General features: G+C 38.5%; 1 protein-coding gene across 5 annotated transcripts in view; it reads left to right on the forward strand.

Annotated features, from left to right (window-relative positions):
* Positions 1-23,469, forward strand: part of LOC122561142 (disintegrin and metalloproteinase domain-containing protein 12) — a 344,810-nt gene that overhangs the window by 251,514 nt on the left and 69,827 nt on the right. For all 5 annotated transcript variants that reach the window (XM_043712616.1, XM_043712619.1, XM_043712618.1 and 2 more), the window contains 2 exons: positions 2,494-2,578; positions 14,568-14,716. In XM_043712616.1, the coding sequence (XP_043568551.1) occupies positions 2,494-2,578; positions 14,568-14,716 (234 nt within the window). The remainder of the gene's footprint in view (positions 1-2,493; positions 2,579-14,567; positions 14,717-23,469) is intronic.

Consider the following 23,469-nt stretch of genomic DNA (forward strand, 5'->3'; position numbering starts at 1 on the left):
CTCAAAAGCCTTCTCAAAATTTAACTACACCATAACTGTTGCTTCCTCCTTACCTTTTCTGCTATTTGTATCCTCAAAAAGTTCTAACTGGTTTGTCAGTTCCATCACTGATTTCCAAATGTACGGATATCACACTCTTATAATAAATTCCAGCATTTCCCCATCACTGATGTCAAGTCACAAGTCTATAGGTGCCCATTTTCTCTTCCCTCCTTTCATAAATGACATTTCCTGTTTTCCAGTTTACAGGGACTATTCCAGAATCTATAAAATATTTTAAGTTTGACCGCCAATATATCCATTCATTACAACCACCTCTTTCAAGACTCTGTTATAGAGATCATCAGATTCCAGGGACTTATCGGTTTTCACTCCCATTGATTTCTCCAGTACCACTTTTTTTATTAATACTAATTTATTTCAGCTCCTTATTCTTTCAAGTCCCCTAGTTCTCTTGTTTTCCAGGGAGGATTTTTATATCTTTCTCCATGAAGACATACACACAGTATTGTTTAGTGTCTCTGTTATTTCCTTATTCACCCTTATACATTCCTCTGTCCCTACCTGTAGTGAATCCACATGGCTCTTTGCTAATCTATTCTTTTTTATAAACAAGCTTTTTCTCAACTGTTTCTACTTGTGGATTCTATTTTCTTTATCTTTTTTCAGCTTTGTTGAATTCTAAATCATTCACAATTTTCAAGCATATCACTTTTTTGACAACTGTGTAAGATTCATCTTTTGATCTAATACAATCTTTAACCTCCCTCGTTAGCCAGGGTTGGATCACCTTACATGTTTCCTCTAGTACCACAAAGGAACAAGAATTTGTTGTAAACCATGTATTAAATGTTTAAATTTTCAGACATTTCCTATCTATTGTCATACCTTTTAATGCAGTTTCCCAAGCTACCACAGCCATTTTCCCCCTCATGCCTTCTTGGTTTCTTTTGTTTAGATTGAAGTTTGCAATCTTGGATTGAGCTACATCAAACACTGTAAAACAATAAAGCCATCATGGTGGTTTTGGTAGCATTGGGAGGTGTAATCCTGTCCAGCAGAGTTAAACTGGTCATTTGTGGATAGCAATCGACAGGCATGTTGTCAGCTATAGCGGAGTCAGGTCAAGTTAGAGGTGGGAATGATGTGAGTGTTGCATCAGGTGGATGGGGTCTGGTTAGACGTCTAAGAGATGTACATTAATGGAGGGAGTCAGCGTAGGAGGTAAGTTGGGTTTTTAATTCTCTAACTTCTCCTGGATAACAATATAATTTAACTGAGTTGGAATCCTCTAAATTTAAAGGGCTTCTTTGCAGTGTTCCAGATGCAGGGGAATTACCCACTGGAGTCTTAAACTTCCTGGCAGTTCCTACAGATGCAGCTGTGTCAGCATGATCCCAGTACCCAAATCCAGTGGCCATCTAGCCATCGGAATTCTTTTATTTTCTAATCAGTCTGTTCAGAAATGTTATGACATGCCTCTGGAGCAGGTGGGACCTGAACCCATGCCTTCTGATTCAGAGATAGAAACACAATCATTGTGCCACAAGAACCCCGAGTCATCAGAACGCCTGGACCAACATATTGGAATCAAAATGAACACATCAACATCTTGACCATTTAATTAGAAATAATCAACACTGATTGGAGCAAGTTTGCACATCAATCAATCAACAATCTCCCCATGTAAATAATAGCAAAGGTTTAGAGGCTGTTATGGTACAGTGGTTGTGTCCTTATCTCGGGCAAGGAATGCCACCTAATCCAGATGTGTGACATAACCTATCTGAACAAGTTGATAGGAATATCCTTAGAGCTTTAAAGGGATCTAATGGCACAGACCCGACCTCTATATTGGAAGGCCTGTGTTTCAAGTCCCTCCTTCTTTACAGAAGTCATAATGCTTTTGAAAAGGTTGATTTAAAAATATAGTACAGCTTTTTTATGCAATAATCTTCAAGTAAGCATGTCATGCTAAACACCTTACATGTATCTCAATGGCTATCACCTCAGAGGCTGTTGTGCATTGATGAATCAAAATCATTTCAGAAAATGGATGCTCAGAGGTATCACCTGCAGTTTTGGCTTATGATACAATATTTTCTTCAGCCATTGTTATTGTTTTTAACGGATAAAATGTCTATGCTTATTCATTATGTAGTTTGTGAAAAGTGACCCATGGAGGTATAATCTTGAAGACAAGTGAAAAGAGGTAAAATAGAATGGGAAAATAATCAATGTTATAAAATAGAGATACTTTTCTCAGCAATTTATTGACTCATTACTGTTCTGTCTTCTTTCCGCAATTGTCTAACCATCTGTTAATAACGTATGTCAGAGTGGACTTCGCGTCAGAAGTCCCAAATATCAATCTTGGTATCAGCCCTGTTGCTGTTACTGAACAAATAGACTATTGAAATTATGATTACATTCAGTAAGGTAAAATCTTTAACTTCATAACATGCTGAAGTGTCTTTTGTTATATATTTGCAGTGGGGTATACTTCCAAGGAACTACTATTGGAATGGCACCTATAATGAGTATGTGCACAGCTGAGCAATCAGGAGGGATTGTTATGGTGAGTAGTGATCAGAAAAATAATGCATGGTGCAAACCTAGAATCTGCCTATTTCTATAGGACTATTAATTTCATACTTTTAAAGAAAAGAAACTGAACTTCGAACACTTCTTTCAACTCTGTGACCTAAGTTCAAAGGCAGTACAGCTATTGGTTGAAAGCCTCTCCCTTTCTATTGATTGCAGACAGCCAAAGTGATATGAATGTGGTCAGTCTTTCTGCAGTTTCTGTTGAGTACATGTTCACAGCACAAAATGGCAATCAAACTGTAGTAATTTGTAGTTTTCTCTAAATAAGATACCTTCTATGGGATTTGCAAATGTGTAGATATAGATCCAGAATTAGATCAATTTTTAGAGTTTGAGTAAAGGAACATTATTTCATTAGTTTGAGAAACTTAGGCTGCTTTTGATCTTTCATCATTGACGTTCATTCTAGGATCTGGGAAATTACAGGTGTTCCATTTTCCTTGCCGGTAAAAGCATTCATCTAAAATCATTTCCCTGAATTCTAGATTTACGAAAGAGTTTATTGTTACTAGTATTCTGTACCTGTTGTGTTAATATGTACAGACTGACTTAAAACTAACTGTCAAAATATGCTGTATATGTGTGTTCTCACTTGCTCTTTTGCTGTCCTTTCTTGGTAGAACTGCTAAGTCAATTTGTATACGGTGCAGAAATGGGACACTTAACCTCTGAGACAAAAAAAGGGGAATCTGCTGTATTTCAAAAAATATATTTTGTTCATATCCCTGACAGATTGCAGTGTTTACTGTATAATATTGTGGGAATTGTTTATCTGGCATTACAAGGCAAGTTATATTTCTTGCCCATCTACACCCCTTCCTCAACCAGAACCTTTAATGATTTGTTAGTGACTACACTTCCTAAAGGAATATGTTATATTTATAATGTAAAACTGAAAGAAATTGTTTCCAAAATACTGAATTTGCAACAAGTTCATTGAAACAATATTTTATAACCCTCACGTGTTCAACATTATTTTGCTTTATCCGTTTGTTTTCAAATTGTCAAACAATAATCCACTTATGTGATTCTGAAGCCAATTATTTAAGTACCAACAGATTTCCCATATTTCCTTAAGGAGTCAAATTAAAACTTTTAAAAGTCTCAATCAGGGCAGGCTTCTCTTGCCATTTCTCGTAATAAGTAACAACACATTAACCTTTGTTTATGATGGACTTGAGCCAGATATTTAGCTTTGACTTTAGAATTATGAATTGTATAATAATAAATATAATTGTTACCATTTGCATATATCATGATAACCATGAGAGAATTGAAGTGTAGCAGAGGGGTCAAAATATTTATTTTACGAAAACACAGAATATAAAAATTGTAATCCTTTCACTAAATGATTAATTCGATACCAGTTAATTAGTTCGTGCTAAAATAATAGTCAAGGTGCAGAAAGATTATACTGCAATATTTGTGTCAATACAAAGTGATTTCTGTGTTTAATCAATTCAAAAGCAGCAGCATAGCTAAGAAATTAAGTTGTTCGATCGATATCATAATCACTGTGAGGCCACCTGAGGTAAATAGTCTCACTAAGCATTAGCTTTGCAGCTGCTGTGGCAATATACTTGGGTCACTTTGGAGCTAGTTAATTTTTAAATTTGTTCTTTAATTTATGCCGAATCAATTCTTCCCTGACATTGAAATGTAGCCATCAATTCAATGACTATGGGTGTATATTTTAGCAGATATCAACTTGACCAGCCATAAAGTAATACAGGACTGATTGCATAACATATCACTGGCAGCTGTAATGCACTTCTTAAGTGCCTTAGGTGACAAAAGGAAAGGTCATGTTGTTAGTAAATAGTACTTGATGTGAACTAATAGATCAGATTTAAGTTCTCCAGTTCTGCTACATCCAGTTGTGAACTGTAAATTATCAAAATATATAATGCTAAGGATATGCTCATACTTATGAAAGAACAAAAATGATGTGGATGTTGGGTCTGTATTGTCTGCAAATATCTTTTCATTTATTTATTTACTGAATGCAAATCCGAGCAGCCAAGTGAAAGTTTCTTCTGAAGGTGACGAGCCTGACAGTTAGGCTAAACAGGGCCACATCTCAGTAATGTGAAACGTTGGTTGCGTCTCTCCATCAGTCCATAAACAGTTTCTACTCAGGCTTCAGCCTTACAAGTAAGCAGTGTAGGGTACACTCTCCAAATCCCACAACCTAATGTCAAAGGCCTAACAAACCTCATTGGATAGATTCTAAATGTCCATCACAATAGCCTTAAAAATTATTGTGGCCTTTAAGTTAGATCTTCCAATTCACCAGAAGGTTTTCCCTTCCAAACTTCTCCACTAATTACCTTGCCAAGCATTTTGGGCTCAATCTAATTGACATAACTTTGACAGAATTGCCTAGGCTTTTCTAGCAAAATTACAGAAAGTTTAATGCACACAAAACAGTAGTATGTAAGTTGACTGACAATGTGTGATATGGAAGAGATATCACCTGGATTGAATTGCCACAAAATGCAGCATGTTTCACTGTCAGCACATTGTAGGATGGATCTCATCATTAAATTCCCTGTGGAACTGCATTAGCACATTCAGTGTGCAGTGTTGTTGTTATGAGAATAGTAGAAATTGTAGAGTCTCATCTCTGCTGGTAATAAGTTATTTTCATAAAACTCCAATCATCAAAAACTGCTCCTAGCTCATTTCCACCAAACTAGCTGTGCTCTTCACAAAGGGGAGCTAGTTAGGTAATCCACTGATTTATCTATTTCATTTATTCTTTCTTTGCATTTCTAATGGATGCATTTTTATTCATATACATCTACCTGTGTGAATCTACCTGTCATTATAAAAGCACTTCAGTTGCTTGCTAATCCATGCTGGTCCCACGACTCAAACAATATTCTTTGTGATGATTTTTAAATGTATGAACTTGAAACAATTGCAAGGGTTAACAATGACATCCTTCTTGCGCAACTAAAAAAATTGGAGACCAAACTGTCCTGAATTTTCTTATTTCAGCTGAGTTAGCAGAAAGGGTTCTAAAGTTGGCCTCAGCATCTTGGAATAGGGTGGAGGAAATTCAGCCAAGCTTGCTGATTGCTTTTCAGTGATCTTTGTTTTGTGTGTGAGTGTGTTTGTAGAGTTAAGTGATTGCAGGATCAGGCGCAATTGTATTGATTCCCAGAATATAATTAAGTGCTTTAAATTAATGAGGCATATCCACTGGGTGAGAAACTGAGGCAGCCAACACCTCTGGAATTATGCCCCAGCATGAGTGAGCATTTTCAGTAAAGGAAATGGTGGGGAGAAAGGACCTCTTGATTGCTGATGTACTGCTGATTGCTGATTGCTGACTGCTGATTGCTGATATCCCCTATTAGAATACACAGACTTGTAGATTTTGGCTCTGAAACCATGCCCCGGCATAGGTCAAACCTTCAGACGAGGAAGATTTTGCCAGGAAAGGTTTAGTAAGGAGTTTGTTCTTCTCTCTTGCATGTTGGAAACCATAGGCTTCGGTTTTTCATTTGCAAATTCCAAGTGCACTTTTTGAACTTGCTGCAGATTTTTATTAGAACAAAATATATCTTCCTTCATTCTAAAGACTAAAAGCAATGTAAATTAGACTTTAAGATCAGCAATGATATATTTGGCCCTAGTACAATTGCTGATTCATCAAGCATGTTTAGTTTTATCTGTTAGTTTTCTTAGTTTGAAAATGTAGGTTTCTTTTAAAATTACTTTTATTAGATTGGTATATTTAATTATGAAAGGTAAGAACCACTTGCTACTTAGAAAATAATGATGATATGAGCATTCACTGACATTATCATTGCTAAGTACCCAGTGTCAACACCCTGGAGGCTGCCATGGACTGAAGTACCTTAGGCAGCACCTTCCAAACCATAACAGCTATCATCTAGAAGGGCAAAGAAAGCAGATAGGTTGCCGTCTAGTCTACCCATCTGATACCCTTGGAAATATATAGCCGTTCCTTCAGTGTTGCTGGACCAAAAGCCTGGAACTGCCCCTCTAGCAGCATTGTAGATTTTGCTGCAGCAAATAGACTACAGTAGTTCAGGAAGGCAGCTCACCACCACCTTATCAAGGGCAACTATGGATGGACAATAAATAGCAACACCCAATCCCCTGAATTAATTATTGAAAAGAAAAAAGAAATATGCAACCAGCTTCAAATAAAATCTAGCCTTCTGAATTTTGAGGTTTATTATCAGAATAGATTATTTGCCTTCAACATGAAATCACTTATTGCTTGCCTAAAAATTCTTGCAACAGTCTTTTGGAAATTCCCATCAATCACTGTATTTGCTTACGTGTCTTTGATGGAAGAAATAGCAACTTCTCTGGATCTTCTGATAATCTTTCACTGACATAAAATTGAGACTGCCCTGAAAGAGACCAAGCCCTAATCTTAGCCAGACCAGATAATAAAAGTTTGAGAAGTTGTTATTTCCTGTGCATGATGTTTTCTTTCTTTTTCTATGATTAAACTTGTTGAGCTGGAAGACCCATTGACCTAACTAAACTGCTTTTGGAAAGGTCCAAACTGCTTTCTGATTGGTCGAAACCCACAAATTGGAGAGCAGCTTTTTTTAAATTCCTCCAGATCTAGAAGGTTTAAAAATCTGCTGCTGAGCCAATGATCCAATCCTCATTTCTCAGATTTATCACTCAAAGCTAATTTCAAGTGTTTTTACCATCAGCGGTTGCATGTATTATCAGAAGAAGTTGGCAAGTACTTTTGCCAAGAGATGGCAGTTAACATTCTATATATATATTGAACTGGAGCAGGCTTGAATTTTAAAAAAGAACAATTTACAGATTATGCAACTTCAGAACAAAGAACTGTGGCAGGTGGAGCACAGTGTAGGGAGTTCTGAGGAGTTAGTTTCAGATACAAGAAAGAAAATTGGAATAATTTTTTTAATGACAGCAAGCTAAGAATTATGATTAAATGAAAATGCATGCAAACTAAAGTTTAAAAAAACTGAGAGGCATTGCGTTGAAATCAAAGCACCAACATTCACCAATGAATCTAAGTCCTCAGATAACATCCCCAATTCCCAGGACGAATTTCAACAATCCTTTCCCTTCTAAGGCTGGGGAAAGAAGGATGTTTAGAAGTAGCACAATAAGCTTTCTTCAGCATGAAGGCTAGTGTCATTATAATTTGGAGGTGCCAGTGTTGGACTGGCGTGTACAAAGTTAAAAACCGCACAACACCAGGTCATAGTCCAACTATAACCTGGTGTTGTGTGATTTTTAACTAGTGTCATTACAGTCCTCATTGCAAATATGGTAAGTGGCCAAACATTTCTTCACTGGCAGTGTGGAATGGAGTCGGTCATATTTCTCCTCAATCAGGACTGAGGGTTTCGATTGAATCTCTGTTAAAGAAATTGAGAGATTATTGGCCTAATTAATATGTACTTGTGTAATTGTGTGATAATAATGTGGGATCTCCATTTTTCCAACTCTGTTCTATCCACCTCCCTCAACCCAACTACGAAACTAGTCACCTGTTACAATTGCTGTCTTATAAGGACGAACAATGCCATATTTTTACCTCTGAAAGATGTTCATGTTCTGTACACTATGAACTTCCAAATGAGAACATATTGATGGTGAGCAAGCTATTTCCTATATTCAGGACTTTGTACTGACTGGCCAAATGTGACTCAGCTACTCTAGCATCAGGTTTACAGGTATAAATTTGTCCACTGAGTTTATTTAAACTTAGTCCATTGGGAATGACAATAAGAGCAGTTTTTTAAAAAAAAATCTGTTCCTCAGTAACCAGATGTTACTTTGGAACAGACCTTATACATGTGTGATCTTTGTGGGCAAGGCTTCCTGCTTTGAGCACAATTTCTTAAAGTCTTATTTACTAATCCAATGTGAATCCCAAAATTCTGTTGAAGCAGAATATCTTTATTATTTCATATGTTCAAAAATATTTGATGTATTTTATAATTCTATAAAAATATTTATATTTATATTTAAAATATTTTATAAATAAATTTAAATTTTAAAATTATCTTTATATTTTATAAAGTATTTCATATTTTGATAAAAGTGGGGCGATAATGTATAACTAAAGGAATGGATATACAAATGTGCCTGAAATAGTGCAGGTCCAGGGTCTGGGCTGGATAGAAAAACCATGCAACAAGACAAAGATAGTAAGAGTTGTAGAAAGAACATTTTAAAAGATGCTTGTGATGGATGTCAAGATTAACACAAACATTTTTCAGTTATATTAGGAAAGAAAGGGGAGTCAAGAGTTCCTTAAAAAGTGTTCTTTAAAAAGAGGTGCAAATATCATGGGAAATGAAAATAAGGAAATTGCAGACTTGTTGAGTAATTACTATGGAGGGAGATTGAGCGTAACAGAGTGAGTGGGTTTGAGTGTGGGCGGTTGCGTAAAATGCTGAATTCACAACATGTCAGGAATTCAGCTCAAATCTGCTGACCATCCTTTTAAATGTAGCACATTCAGCTGTGTGCGAGAAATCACTCTGGGAGAGGAATGTTGCCAATTTAAATATGTTAATGGGTAGTTAGCAGTTGTTTTAACCAGAACTACCAATTTTAATAGCGGGCGCATAAGATTCTCAAGCTTTGTGGAACTTGCCAGTGCAGGAAAGATAAGTGGAGAGTAGGAATTGAGGGGATTGAACAAATGAAAGTCAGAAATGCTTTAAATACTGAGATCTCACATTAGCTTCCTTTCCTAAGTGAAAAACATTTGTTTTTGCAACTTGTTCTGGGAGAGTGCTTTTCCTACTTTGAAGATGATTTTCGCCAACTTGGAGGTCATTGCTGCTGCTTTGAAATTTTGTCTGTGTGATGTGCACTTCTGGTCTGCCAGACTAGACAAGGACAGCAGTTGCATTGGGAGCCTAGCACTTGCATGTTCCCCTCCAAGCCACACATCACCCAGTTGGAACAGTCTGACAGTTGCTTCACTCTGAGTGGATCAAAATCCTGGAACTTGCTTCCCAGCAGCACCGGGTGTACCTATTCATCCAGAACTGCAGTGATTCAAGCAGGCAAGTCTCCACCAACTTCTCAAGGACAATTAGGAATGGGCAACAAATGCTGGTTTAAACAGCAATCTAACATATCATGAATCAATGTAAAACAAAATCAGTTCAGCTTTGGTGTCACTTATGTAGCTTTGCCTTGAAGCTGTGATGAGGACCAAAATGAGCAGCAGCATCAGCCCTTTTCCTCACTTACCTGCTATTCCACAAGGAGAGAGTAAATGAGTGCACAGTGAAGCTGACAGGAGGTGCTAACCCGAACACAGGATGTACAGGAGTTGGATCAGCTTCCAGTGATGAATCAGTGCCTCAGGAGGCTCAGGGTATCACATTTATAGTTTAGTGAAAGATCTCATACCACATAGACCTGTAACAACAGTTTACCAATGGCTGCCAAAGTCACTGCCACACACAGCCTATTAATGTTTGTCTTCTTACAGGTATCTGCATGAGATATTTGCAAAACTTCAAAAATCTGCTGACCACAAATAAGTTGCACAAAAGACAGATGGCATGTTTACCAGGGTCAGCAATTCTGTTAACTTTGCCACACATGAGGTCAGTCAGAATAAGTAAACACTTGGGTTTGTGGCTATGGCTGGCTTCCCACAAATCCAGGGAGTCATTGACTGCACACATATGGTAATAAAAACACCCAGAACTCTTCCAATCCACTGCAAGAGATGCATTCCATTAGTGTTCAGCTTGTTTGCATCTACAAAGATTATCTAGTGTATGTGTGGAGGATTCCCAGGCAGGTGCCATAATGCTTTCAGCTTGCACTCTCCTTAAACTCCCCAAATTTTGAATCGGATTTAGCCCTTTGGAGGCAGAAGTTATCCATTTGAGGGATACCTGTTAGGAGCCCAAATAGTGGGGCCCACTGTGATATAACGATGTAAGCAAAGCTCACGGACCACAAAAACTGTTCTCAGGAAAGCAGGATGTTGAAAGTATGCATTAGATACTTGGACAATTCTGGGGATGATCTCCAATATAAACCAATCAGGCATCAAGTATGGTAACAGATAGCGCAGCAGTGAGGCTTGGAGAATACAGGAGGAAGAAGGTGTTAAGCATACCACCTCTTCAGTGGAGAAGAAAGCAGAAGATACTGTGACTAGGGCACCGGTAGGAACACACATTGTTATCAGGGATGGCTTGATTCTGAAACAGTTTGTTTAGATTCATTCCTTTGGACAAGAGGCAATATATGTGTGTTGACTGAGGAGGGGGTCCAGTGACTGGGAAGTGGAATTGTTTTAAGTAGGTTTCCCACATCTTTGTCTCTTTTCTCCATCTTCCCTTTCAAGGTCCACCTATACTTAACCTGCTCCAAAAGGAGCTAGAGAGCACTTTGAAGAATGAAAGCTGGATTTTCATCAATCCTGTTTAAGATGGCATTCTAAGATAGCAAACCATTTATGAAGGCCACCTTACGCTGTCTGTCTGTCTGCCTGTCTGTCTGTGGGAGAAAGTGAGGACTGCAGATGCTGGAGGTCAGAGCTTAAAAATGTGCTGCTGGAAAAGCACAGCAGGTCAGGCAGCATCAAAGGAGAAGGAGAATCGACGTTTCGGGCATAAGCCCTTCTTCCTGAAGACGGGCTTATGCCCGAAACGTCGATTCTCCTTCTCCTTTGATGCTGCCTGACCTGCTGCACTTTTCCAACAACACATTTTTAAGCTAAAAGCTGCCTGTCTGTCTGTCACCATTAATGCTCAGTACAACGGACTAAAGTTTCAATGGCTGAAGATGGCATTCTGAAGGCCTGAGACTTATGATATACCTTATTTGAGACCGATTCCTCCAGGCTCCCTCCAAATGTGCACAGACTGGCTGGAAAATCTGCCAGCAACGCATACATTTCTTTGCTGCTGTTTAGAATTATCCACTTTATTAATAGCCTCCAAGGCTCAATATCCACATTCAGCTCAGTGATGCTTGGAGCCACCTGTATTCTCCAACAGGGATTCCAATTTTCTCGTCTAGGATTTTCATAGAATCCCTACAGTGTGGAAGCAGGGCCCACACCGACCCTCTGAAGAGCACCCCTCCCAAACCATACCCCTCCCACACCTTCACCCTATTACCTGAGCCACTGTGTCACCCTTGCACTGCTTCCTCACAGCGCTGGGGATTCAGGTTCGATCCCACCCTTGGGCAACTGTATGTGTGGAGTTTGCACATTCTCCCTGTGTTTGCATGGGTTTCCTCAAGATGCTGCAGTTTCCTCCCACAGTCCAAAGATATGCAGGTTGGGGGAATGGCCAGGCCAAATTGCCCATAGTGTCCAGGGACCTGCAAGCTAGATGGGTTAGCCATGGAAAATGCAGGGTTGCAGGAATAGGGTGGACGGTGGTGGGTCAGCGTCAATGCTCTTCAGGGAGTCAGTGTGGACTAAATGGGTTGAATGGCCTTCCACATTGTAGGGATTCTCTGATTTTGGAGAAAGTAAATGAGCAAATTGCATCTGCTTTCACCATCATTTTCAAACCTATCCCAATTCTAGATTGGAAAATTACAATTGTAGTTTTGTTACTTTAGAAAGGTGAGAGAAAACAATAAATTATGGATCTGTTGATCTATTCATTGTTTTGGGGAAATTATTAGAATTTATAATTAAGTGCAGAGTAAATGGAACAGTGAGAGAAACCTAAGTTGATTCAGGAGACCCAACAAGGAATTGTATAGGCTAGGCTGGTTAGCTTGGATGACTGGCTTGTAATGTAGAGTGATACCAACAGCATGGGTTCAATTCCTATACCAACCGAGGTTACCATGAAGCACTCTCCTTGTTAACCTCTGCCTGAGGCATGCTGGTCCTCAGTTAAAGCTCCACCAGTTGTTTTTCTCTAATGAGAAAGCCGCCTGATGCCCGAGTAACATTATGGTGACTTTTCCTTTACCCAATCGACACTGTCCATAGGCCTCAACTATTCACTATCTATTAATGGTTTATAAAATACAATAGAGAGCCATATTTTCAACCATGTTAATGACACGTACATTAGTGGTATGGAATAAAAGGAACATTGAATTACAAAGAGAAAGTGATAAATTACGTGGGTGAACTAAACTGTGCTAAATATAGTTTAGGTGATGTGTGAGGCAACTTTGGACCAAAACATGGTAGCCACGTGGATGCAACTGTCAAGAAGGCTTCTTCTTCCTCAGGCAGCTCAGGAAATTCACCAACTTCTACAAATGTACCATTGAAAGCATACTGTCCAGGTGCATAACAGCCTGGTATGGCAACAGCACTGCCCAGGACCATAAGAAACCACAGCAGGTGGTGTGCACAGCCCAGACCATCATAAAAGCCAACCTTTCATCCATATACTCCATTTACATGGCACGTTTCTGTAGAAAAGCTATCAACATCATCAAAGACCCATCCCACCTGGGTAATGATCTCCTACAACCTCTTCCATCAGGCAGAAAATACAGGAGCTTGAGCAAAAGCTGGTGTCAAGCCATTATTAGACTGATGAATAGACTGTCTAATTTCAAATAATACTGATTGTACTAACGCTGATCACGCCTAATGCAAGCCCTGTGCTATGTAACCTATATACCTCTGTTTAAGTTTTTTTTAACATCCTATGATCTGTACATCCTTGCTTACCATGATCTGCCTGTGCTGCTCGTAAACAAAGCTTTTTACTGTATTTTGGTACATATGACAATAAATCAATCAATCGAGTGTTATTTAAATCATGTGAAGCTAGGATATCCAAAGATGTTTAGATTTCCATTTATACTACTAAACTCTAGCAACTAAGTTTAAACATTAACCAGAAAGCTAAACAGAATGAAAGCTCTGATTATGAGGATAAGACATAAAAAGTAGAATGTTATTTGATTGCTATATGAAGCCCTACTTAAGCCACATCTGCACCACATGGGCTAGATTTTACCCCACCCCGGCCGTGTCCCTCTTTCCACCACCCTGTCAGCATGATTTTGGCTGGTGGTGGGAATGGTGAGGCACATCAAATACAGGGGATGACAAGGCCACCAGCTTCTTGTCTCCACCAATCCATAATGAGCTGTACCCCCAAAGTATGGTTAGTGAAAAGGTGTTGAAATCAGCAGCGTCTGGTTTTTTTACATAAATAATTGTTAGCAAGCCAATTGACTTCAATATCATGCTGCCCATTTCACAGTACTATTGGCATGGGCAGATGGACAGGTAACTGTTGAAATGGTTGATGGTGGGATGCAAAAAGCATTGACACTACCTCCCACCCCCCCACCTTCTCCCATTCTACTGCCAATGAAGTTTCAGCTGATTGGCCTGGGAAGGAGAGCAGTGCAAATTCATTCTAATAATACCTGCACTCCTGGGTTAGAGGAGAGGTTAATGAGGCTTATGTATCTGGAAAAGGAGTGGGTTGTGGTTTTTCGGGTTTTGAAAGGAATTGATAGCATGGATAAAAAAAATTACTCTTTTCAACTGACCTAAAAAAGAGTATGGTGCACTATGCTACAAAAAGCAGTTGATACTGGGTTCATAGTTTGAAGTCTGGGATTGACATTTTTGTTAGTCAAGGAGGATTAAGAGGTACACAATTAAACAGGGTCAACTGGGTTAGGATACAGCACAGCTGTCCTGGAGGTGAGTCACAACATGTCTGAACAGGTTGGTTATAGGTATCTGTAGCTCAGTTAATGACAGAAAAGAGTTAGGGCATCAAATACCCTATTCCTTTTCTTATGACTGTGGAAATGAATGTAGACGCTCAGAATTTCTTCATAGAGAGGTGTTCATTTACTGATTTAGACTGTAATTGATAATATGATCAATTTCTGGTTATGATTTAATTTGATTTCTGTACCCTTTCCAATGCCATTCTTGAAGTACAAATTTTGAAATGTAACTAAACATTGTTCTCTAATTTTACCAGGATCATTCAGACAATCCTCTTGGAGCAGCAGTAACAATGGCCCATGAGCTGGGCCACAACTTTGGCATGAATCATGATACTCCTGAGCGTGGCTGTACCTGCAGGGCAACATCAGAGAAAGGGGGCTGCATTATGACACCATCCACAGGGTAAGCAGGAGCATAATTAAATACCATAAGTGAATGTGGTTGTCTCTCCTTCCCATTGAAGCTTGGATGTTGCCCAAGGAAATATTCCAAAGCTGAGGTTTTGGACAAAAAAGAGAACAAGATTTTTTAACTGAAAAGCAAAAATGTGTTGACTATCTATAAGATTCTTTGAATATACAGTTAGCCAAAAACAAACCCTCAGAAAACTGCCTTATTTGTTGTCTCAGTTCATTTTAGTTCATTTTCTTTAACACTTCATAAGTGCATCTTTGCTGGGTTGTCCTGGATATACTCTCAAGACACTATTTGTCAATAACCCACTATAGTCAGGATTTAAACAGTGTGTAGTCATAATGTCCGGAAACTGAGCTATGTGTTGACGTCCTGATAAAATTGTCCAGAAATATCAAAGAATGAATTACAAATCTCATAGAGTTATTGAGACAATTCAGAATGTGATTCAAATGTACAATTACAAAATTTATGGTTGCCCTATATTACGTTAAGACAAGAAAAAGCCGCAATGTGCACTCTGCAATCTTCACCACTGTATTTAAGGGTTTTTAGGATTGGGATTTTGGTCCATTTATGGAGACTTATTTTCAAAACATTAGCTAAATGGAATAGATTCTACTATCCTTTTTTGGTCATCTTGTTATAGGAAGGATATTATTAAATTGGAGAGGGTTCAGAAAATATTTACCAGAATGTCACCTGGAATGAAGGGTTTGAGTTATAAAAGTAGGTTGGAATTTTTTCACTGGAGCATAGGAGGTTGAGAGGTGATCTGATAGAGGTTTATAAAATCAAGAGAAGCATGGATAAGGTGAATAGCAAAAATCTTTTTCCCATGATGTGGGAGTTGAAAACTAGAGGGCATACTTTAAGGTGAGAGGAGAAAGATTTGAAAAGGGCATGAGACGCAACATTTTAACACAGAGAATGGTTAGTGTGTGGAATGAACTGCCAGAGGGAGTGGTAGATGCAGGTATAGTTGCAACATTTACAAAACATTTGGATAAGTTTATGAATAGGCAAGATTCAGAGGAATATGGGCCAAACACAGGTTGGCATGGACCAGTTGGACCAAAGGGTCTGTTTTCATACTGTATGACTCTATGACTCTATCATGGTAGACTAAATATGGACAGCATTTTGAGCTGGTATTAATGGGTGGTTTGCACAGGGCATTTAAATTTCTTTAGAAATGCTAACCATTTTAACAATGGAAATCTTCATGCTATGACTACAATATTGTGACACATTAAAGATAATTTCAACCTAACTTACCAGGTTGGAAATTGACTCATCAACCATATATTTTATACCCTGTTCAGTTTTGCCAGGCTAAAAGTGGATGGTTGATACATGTCCATCCATATTCCACCGGTGAGTCAAATTAAAACTGCCACCATTGTGACTAGGGCAATACTTTTCCTAATAATAGGGAAGCGTGAACTCAAATATTTGCCTGATTGTTTTTGTCTTAGTAACTCAAAGTTTATTTATTAGGAAAGAAAATGGAAATAGATGGAAATCGATAAAATTGACTTGCTTACCATTGCATTGAGTAGACAGTACATCATGACAAGTTCAGTTGTAACTTTCTTGTGGCTTGTGCATATTATCATCAACTCACAATAGATACATTCCAAGCAACAGGGCCTGCTGCCAGCATCGTTGATGCAAACTTATTATTGAAATTTAGGATTATTATCCCAGACTAATGTTCAAAGATTACAACTCAGCATGGTGATGTCACACAGACTTGAAACTGCCAAACGGAATTAATTACGTGCTGTCTTCCTGCTGGGACTAACTATATAGCCTAAAGTTTTATTTTTCCATCACACTGCAGTTCATTGTAAAATGACTTTGTCAGTACAGGAAAACCTGGATTACTGCATGTTACAGTAAATATTTCACAAATAAAGTTCGACCTTACTTTATTGTTGGAGTCAGTCATGCTGAGGTTGAAACTCTACTTATGGAGAAAATAAGTAGTAAGAAGAACATCATGCAAAACCTCTCTCTGATATATTGCTTGTGACAAGGGTTGTATGGTTTTACCAGCAGCACAAGATTTCATGTGATATGCAAGCAGAAATATCAGTTTTACCCAAGAGATATACTGTTGTAATATGTACTCCTGGGTCTCTATTACTTTTCAGAAGTAAGCTGTCCCAAGTGCTAACATTTGAGCTTGTTTCAACATTTTAATCTCAATTTCTATTGTCCAATGGACTAGGCTAAAATCTGTGTTGCCAAACTATGTTTATTTCAATGTTTTATTTTTCTGCTTTATTTTAATATAGTATGTGATTTATGAACAAAATAAACAAAAATTAGTATTTATCTAGCAGTTTTAAAGTAGTAAAACATTTCAAGACACTTCACAGAAGCATTCTGAATCAAAATGTGACACAAAGCCCGATAATGATCCATGGATAGATAATCAGATGCTTGATCAAAGAGGCAGATTTAAGGAACATCTTAAAGGTTAAAAGGGGAGGAAGAAAGTCAGAATGTTTATAGAGGGAAATTGCTTAGTAGCTGGAGACATGGCCACTATTGATAGTGATTAATCAAGGACATTCAAGAGAACAGAAGTGAAGGGACTGATAACTCGGAGGGTCGGACTGCTGAAGGAGATTATCCAGGTCGGAAAGTTCAAGACCACAGAGGAGACTAAAAGAAGAATGAGAACCTTTGGGAGACTCCTTGAAATCTACTTACAGACACCTGATTGATAACCTCAAGATCCAAGCTCTAAAGTACATGAAGTGTCAGTTTCTGAGCTGATGCCTGTGAGTCTGAGTGACAATGGTTCTTCTTCATCACATTTTTTCTGCTCTTTCATGTATTTCTCCTCTCCCACTAATTGGACATGACTTGGAGACGCCGGTGTTGGACTGGGGTGTACAAAGTTAAAAATCACACAACACCAAGTTATAGTCCAACAGGTTTATTTGGAAGCATTATCTTTTGGAGCAGCACTGCGCCAAAAGCTAGTGCTTCCAAATAAACCTGTTGGACTATAACTTGGTGTTGTGTGATTTTTAACGAACTGGACAGGTTGTGTTATTAAGTATATCAAAGGAGGAACAAGGGTAGGATTGTGCTGAGGGAGGTTGGGGAAGCTTGCACTATTTAGTTTGTAAATCAGAAGCAATTGTGTGACATGGATCTAGTGGGACAGGAGAAAGTTTGAATATATTATTGTCACCATGGCCTCAGTTATGGTTGCTCCAGTGATGACAAGAGCTATCTCCCCCAGGGGGTTAAGGACATGCAGCTAACACTGTACTGCTGCTGCTGGATGTGCACCATCTTGTCCTTTAAGATAGAGGGAGGTTTACTAAGGGGTGTGGTGAAAGATGGTTGGATAATGGGGCTATCATGATTAAATAGTCCAAACTGTAAGGAATTAAATGTTGGTGTGAGGCTTACAACATGTCCTTGTTGTGACAGCTAGGTGAAGCTATATATGTTATGTATTAGTTGTGGTTGATAGAGATGGTTGGCAAGTGACTGATGGGCATGTGGTGTATTGTGCAGTGTGTGAGGCTAGTGTTGAGAGAATTTTGCATTTAAAGATGGCCATTTGTGAGGGGAATTAATTTCTTACAGGACTGTATTCTGATCCTCAGGGCTCGACTTGTGGCATTGACCATTAGTTATTTGATTCAGAGAATTTGTCTGAAAGGCCTGACCACTTCCTCCTCCTCTCTACCTTTTCCATCCAAGCATCTAGACCCCTAAAACTGTATGCCAAGTTGCAACATGCTTTTCTGACATTGTCATTTGCAACCAACTCCTTCAGCCAGAATGCATCATCAAGAGGCTTATTGGTTGCCTAAAGCAACAACAATTAGCTTTAAGTAGTGCTTATATCATCCAAATGTGAGTCGTCGGATGAAGCATGTAGCCATTCAGTACTACGTTTAGCACTGACCAAATGCAGCTATCATGCAAATCAGTCGACACAATGAAGTTTCTCTCATTGGAAGTAACTGGTACAACTTAATTATGCACTGCGACATCCCCTTGTATTCTTTTTCAGGCCCTGTCTAATTTCACAGGAACTGTTTATTGAATAAATAAACTGGATCTTTATAGCCAAAAGAAGGAAAGCATTAGCATTTTACCATCTTTGCATCCATCAAACATAACTGTGAGATATGGGAAAATAACATTTCACCTATATGTAGATTTATATGACGTGTGCAAAATAATCCAATGTGAAGTAACAAACTATAGTTCAGCAACTTTCATCCTGTTCTGTCATGCTCAATCCAAGGCCATTGAACGTTGTGCTAAAACACACACATGCTTTGAAAAATTGGCATGTAAGTGGTTTTCTCCATTTATCAACTTCAGAGGATGTAGTGTTTCTGTTTACCAAATTTAAACACAGCCAATCTATCTTGGCTTTTTATCAGTGGTTTTCTGCAGATGCAGATGTAATTACTTGCCAACACGCAACTGTGCTCTAATCCCATTGCTTTTAACATTCACTCTTTTTTTTGTTCAAAGTTTTCTAAAATGTCAGCAGCAGAAATGGTCTCAGATTCAAACACATAGTTCATATATCTCACCTGTGGTACTTTTGTAATTTATTTTCTTGTGGAATTGCAACATGAAAAGCGTTAGTGAAAGGGAGATGAGCCAACCACTGATATGTTAGAGCTGATTATAGCTACTTCACTTGGCTGTCTGATTTCCTCTAGGAAAAACTGTTGTCTGAATGAAATTCCCACTGTGGTCTGGAGACAGACCCCTCTGGAATAACGTAGCAAGCTGTCAGCTTTGATGAATTAGCACTAGAGTTTACTTTATGCTTTAACCACAACTTCAAAGTTTTACTGTTACATTTGTAAATTTAATATCTTTTGTCAACCCAGCCTGGCCATGCATCAAATCTGTCATAGATCACAATAGCATTAAATTTTTATCATATGGCTTTCCTTGTTAGAAAGTGATTTTATGTATCTTGTGAAAATAATGTTTCAGATTAAAGCTCAATATTTTCTTGTAGATTTTTGGAAATAAGGTGGGTGTTTGGAATAGAGCAATACCTAAGTAGTGTTTCAATGTAGACTTTGAAATGTTATAAGATATTCACCCAGATATTTGTGAGGAAATGTTGTGTGTGCCGGTAGGTGATGTAGTACCAGAAGATTTAAGGCAGCTCCTAATCTCGACCCGATGGACTCGACCACCCAAACAGCCAGACTGAAAGGCTGGATAGCTGTTGGGCTAGAAGATCTGTGGCATCAGGTCACAACTGGGGGCCTGAAGGCAGAAACAAAAGAAGGGTTCATGCAACAGAGGGGACATTGGTGAAAGCTTTCCCAGAAAGATGGAATTGACGGGTCAGGGCCAGGGTTTGGAGTCATTTTAACAGTCAGGTGATCACAGTGCTGGAATCACAGGGAGGTTAATGGATTTACTTGTTGAGCTGGGGAAAACATTCCTGCTTCTCTTGGCCTACAAACAAGGCTGGAAAATCACATACCCATTTGATCCAGCCTGGAAAGCTGCCAACAGGCACTAGATCTGACCCAATGTCTCAGTAAAATACTTAACTAAGGGACTTACATCTGGAGAATATTACAAATCCCTACCTGCTCTATCCCACCTCCAACCCATCTCACCGCACGTCCATTTCCAGTCCACCTTGGAAGTTAACATTATTCTATCGTTTCATTTTTTAAAATTCTGTTTTTGCCATATTCCCCGGTGATGGTACAAACAAAGAAACAAATGGATCTGTCTAGGGAAAGAATGAAGGAGTCTGCTGTCTGAAAACAAGAAGAGAAAAAAATGCAAGACTGACAAGCCTAAACCAGCGAAGGAAAAGTAATGGGGGAAATGTTAGAATCTGAAATTGCTGAACTCAGTGTTGATTCTGGCAAGCTATAATGTTCGCATTGAAAGATGGGGTGCTATTCCTTAAGCTCATGTCAAGCTTCAATGAAACACTGCAGCAGGTCAACAAGAGAAAAGTCAGCCTGGAAGCAAGGTGCAGAATTAAAGCAAGAGATAATTAAAGACTAATTTACTTAATTTAAAGATGTACACATTTTAACTTATATTAAATCATTGATTTCCCTAGTTTGAAGCTATTTATTTCATAAGGTGACAGTAATAATTTAATTACAAAAGTTTACAATACGTTATACATCCATGAAACACCTACCTGCCCACATCTGATGCTGCACCTTGATAGATTTCATGTTCTCTCTGTCTACTGTTTATCCTCACCCAGTGGTCTCAGTTGCTGATTGCACTCTCACTGTGCTTTTGAGCCTCTGGTCCTTTGAACTCTATTAGTCTCAGTCACTGATCTTGCTCTTCTGTGTATCCCATCTCCTACACCCTATTGCTAACCTGATATTTTATGTATTTTTGTATGTCTATAGAACACTTTATTGTTTATTTTATGTTCCTTGAAAACTTAATAGTTTCTCTCTGCTCTCCATTTTTGCTAATTTCTTAATCATTTTGTTACGTTCTCCTCTGCTATTCATGTACTTAGTGTATGCCTTTTCCTTTGGTCTTAATTATATTCATATTTCTTTACTCATATATTACAGGCTAGTTTGTTCCTTTTTTTAGTGGGTTGCATGTTTTTGGTTCTCATGGTCACTGATTTAAATATTTCCTATTGTCATTCTATTTCTATATTCTCAGTATTTATTTCCAGTGTACATTTCCTAATTCCATTCTATTTCACTTAAAATCAGCATTTCTCCAATGTATTACCTTGGCATCTGTTTTACTTATCACTCTCTTAAAACCTAATATGTTGTGATTGCTCTTGTTAAATGCCCCATCCATTTTCTTTCCTTATCTTTTCCAATATTTTTCTCATTAGCAAATCCAGCAGTGCTCCTGCTCTCATTGGGATTTTTACACAATGGAGGGAGGAGTGCATGCATTGGAAAACTCTATTCATTTTAGGTATTTTATTAGTAGTATTTGGCAGTAGTGAAAACTCCTGTGATTATTATTCTATGTCCTTCATTCATTTAATATTATTGCTTCCATATTTCTTCCTCTATGTCCTTTCCATTATTAGATGATCTATGATACGCTCCAATTATCAGGACCAATTTTTTTCAGCTTTTACTTCAATCTTCATGAATTCTGCTTCTGTTAATTGTGTTCTGTTAATACTGTGAACATTTGTTAATATCCCATTTCTCAACTGTCATCGTATTATTCAAATTAATGCAGCAACCTACAGCCTTTTTTCTTTCCGAGTTCTTTAAAATTAAATTATAATCTACAATATTTGGTTGTCAGCCCAGTTCTTTATAATGCCATGTTTCAGATGTATATTGTTGTTTGCTGTTTTTCATGCCTTCAGTACTTCATCTTTTGTATTTTTGTGTGCATTATTATGTTGTCTATGCTTTGGACACTTCAACTAGTTTTTACATAAACTCATTTACTTGGGTACTATACTTGGGAGACAAACAGAAAGGGTTAGTGTTACTTACAATTTAATGTAATTTTATTCACAAAATTACAAAATTACAAAAGGGGCCATATGGTTGAATATTATGTATAAGCTTGCTCTTTCATGATAAAACCATGATTCTTCCATTAATTACTCTACCCGTTGCATCATTGTCTTTGTTGCAATCCTTATCAAAACTATTGCTGGCTACCAGTTTAGGACCAGGTACTTATCTATGCATTTAAACTTGGTCAGGCTGTGCAGTCGGTTCTGATGAACTTGAGAAAGATTGGTCTCGCACGTAGTTGTCTTCTCTTTCTTTCCAGGTATTTGGAAATTCAATTGAGACTTCACTGAGGGAATTGCTACGAGGTGTTCCTCCTTATCCCTCCTTGCTGAATCTTTCCAGAATTTTGTCTGGCCCTTAGCCAATCAATCTTCCAGGTCAAGGCCACAATGTCCAGTGGGAGCCCCATGGTCATGGCAAGAACCTGGGATGCCAGTGAACCGCTTGCTCTACTCCAATACAAAAACCCGCCTTGTTTTCCAGGGCGCGTCCAGGCTTATCCTTGCCTGTTTAGAACATAGAACATGACAGCCTTTGGCCCTCATATCCATGCCATCACGATGCCATTCTAAACTAATCCCTTCTGCCTGCACATGGTCCATTTCCCTCTGTCCCCTGCCTGTTCATGTGTCTATCCATATGCCTCTTAAATGTTGTCATCATATCTGCTTCTAACACCTCGCCAGGCAGCGCATTCCATGCACCCACTACCCTCTGCTTAACAAATTTGCCTTGCACATCTCCTCGAAAGTTTCCCCTTCTCATCCATGCCCTTATGTGGATGCTTTGTGCTTGGCCTGTCCTGAAAGTCACATCAGGCCTAGCTGTTCAAAGGTTGCCCATTCTGGTTCTGAATCATTAGATGTAACTTATACATCTAATTTACATGCAGTTCCTTTTACTTTGTTTTTAATGGCCTTTTTATGCTCCTATTTTATATCTGCATTCCCTCATATAAGAACAGAGGTCAGAATTTAGTACCCTGTGCATTAGATGTGAACATAGAACATAGAACATAGAACAATACAGCACAGAACAAGCCCTTCGGCCACGATGTTGTGCCGAACATTTGTCCTAGCTTAAGCACCTATCCATGTACCTATCCATGTACCTATCCAATTGCTGCTTAAAGGTCACCAATGATTCTGACTCTGCCACTCCCACAGGCAGCGCATTCCATGCCCCCACCACTCTCTGGGTAAAGAACCTACCCCTGAT

This window comes from Chiloscyllium plagiosum, chromosome 22 (assembly GCF_004010195.1).
Source record: "Chiloscyllium plagiosum isolate BGI_BamShark_2017 chromosome 22, ASM401019v2, whole genome shotgun sequence".
In the NCBI taxonomy this organism is placed as follows: domain Eukaryota; kingdom Metazoa; phylum Chordata; class Chondrichthyes; order Orectolobiformes; family Hemiscylliidae; genus Chiloscyllium; species Chiloscyllium plagiosum.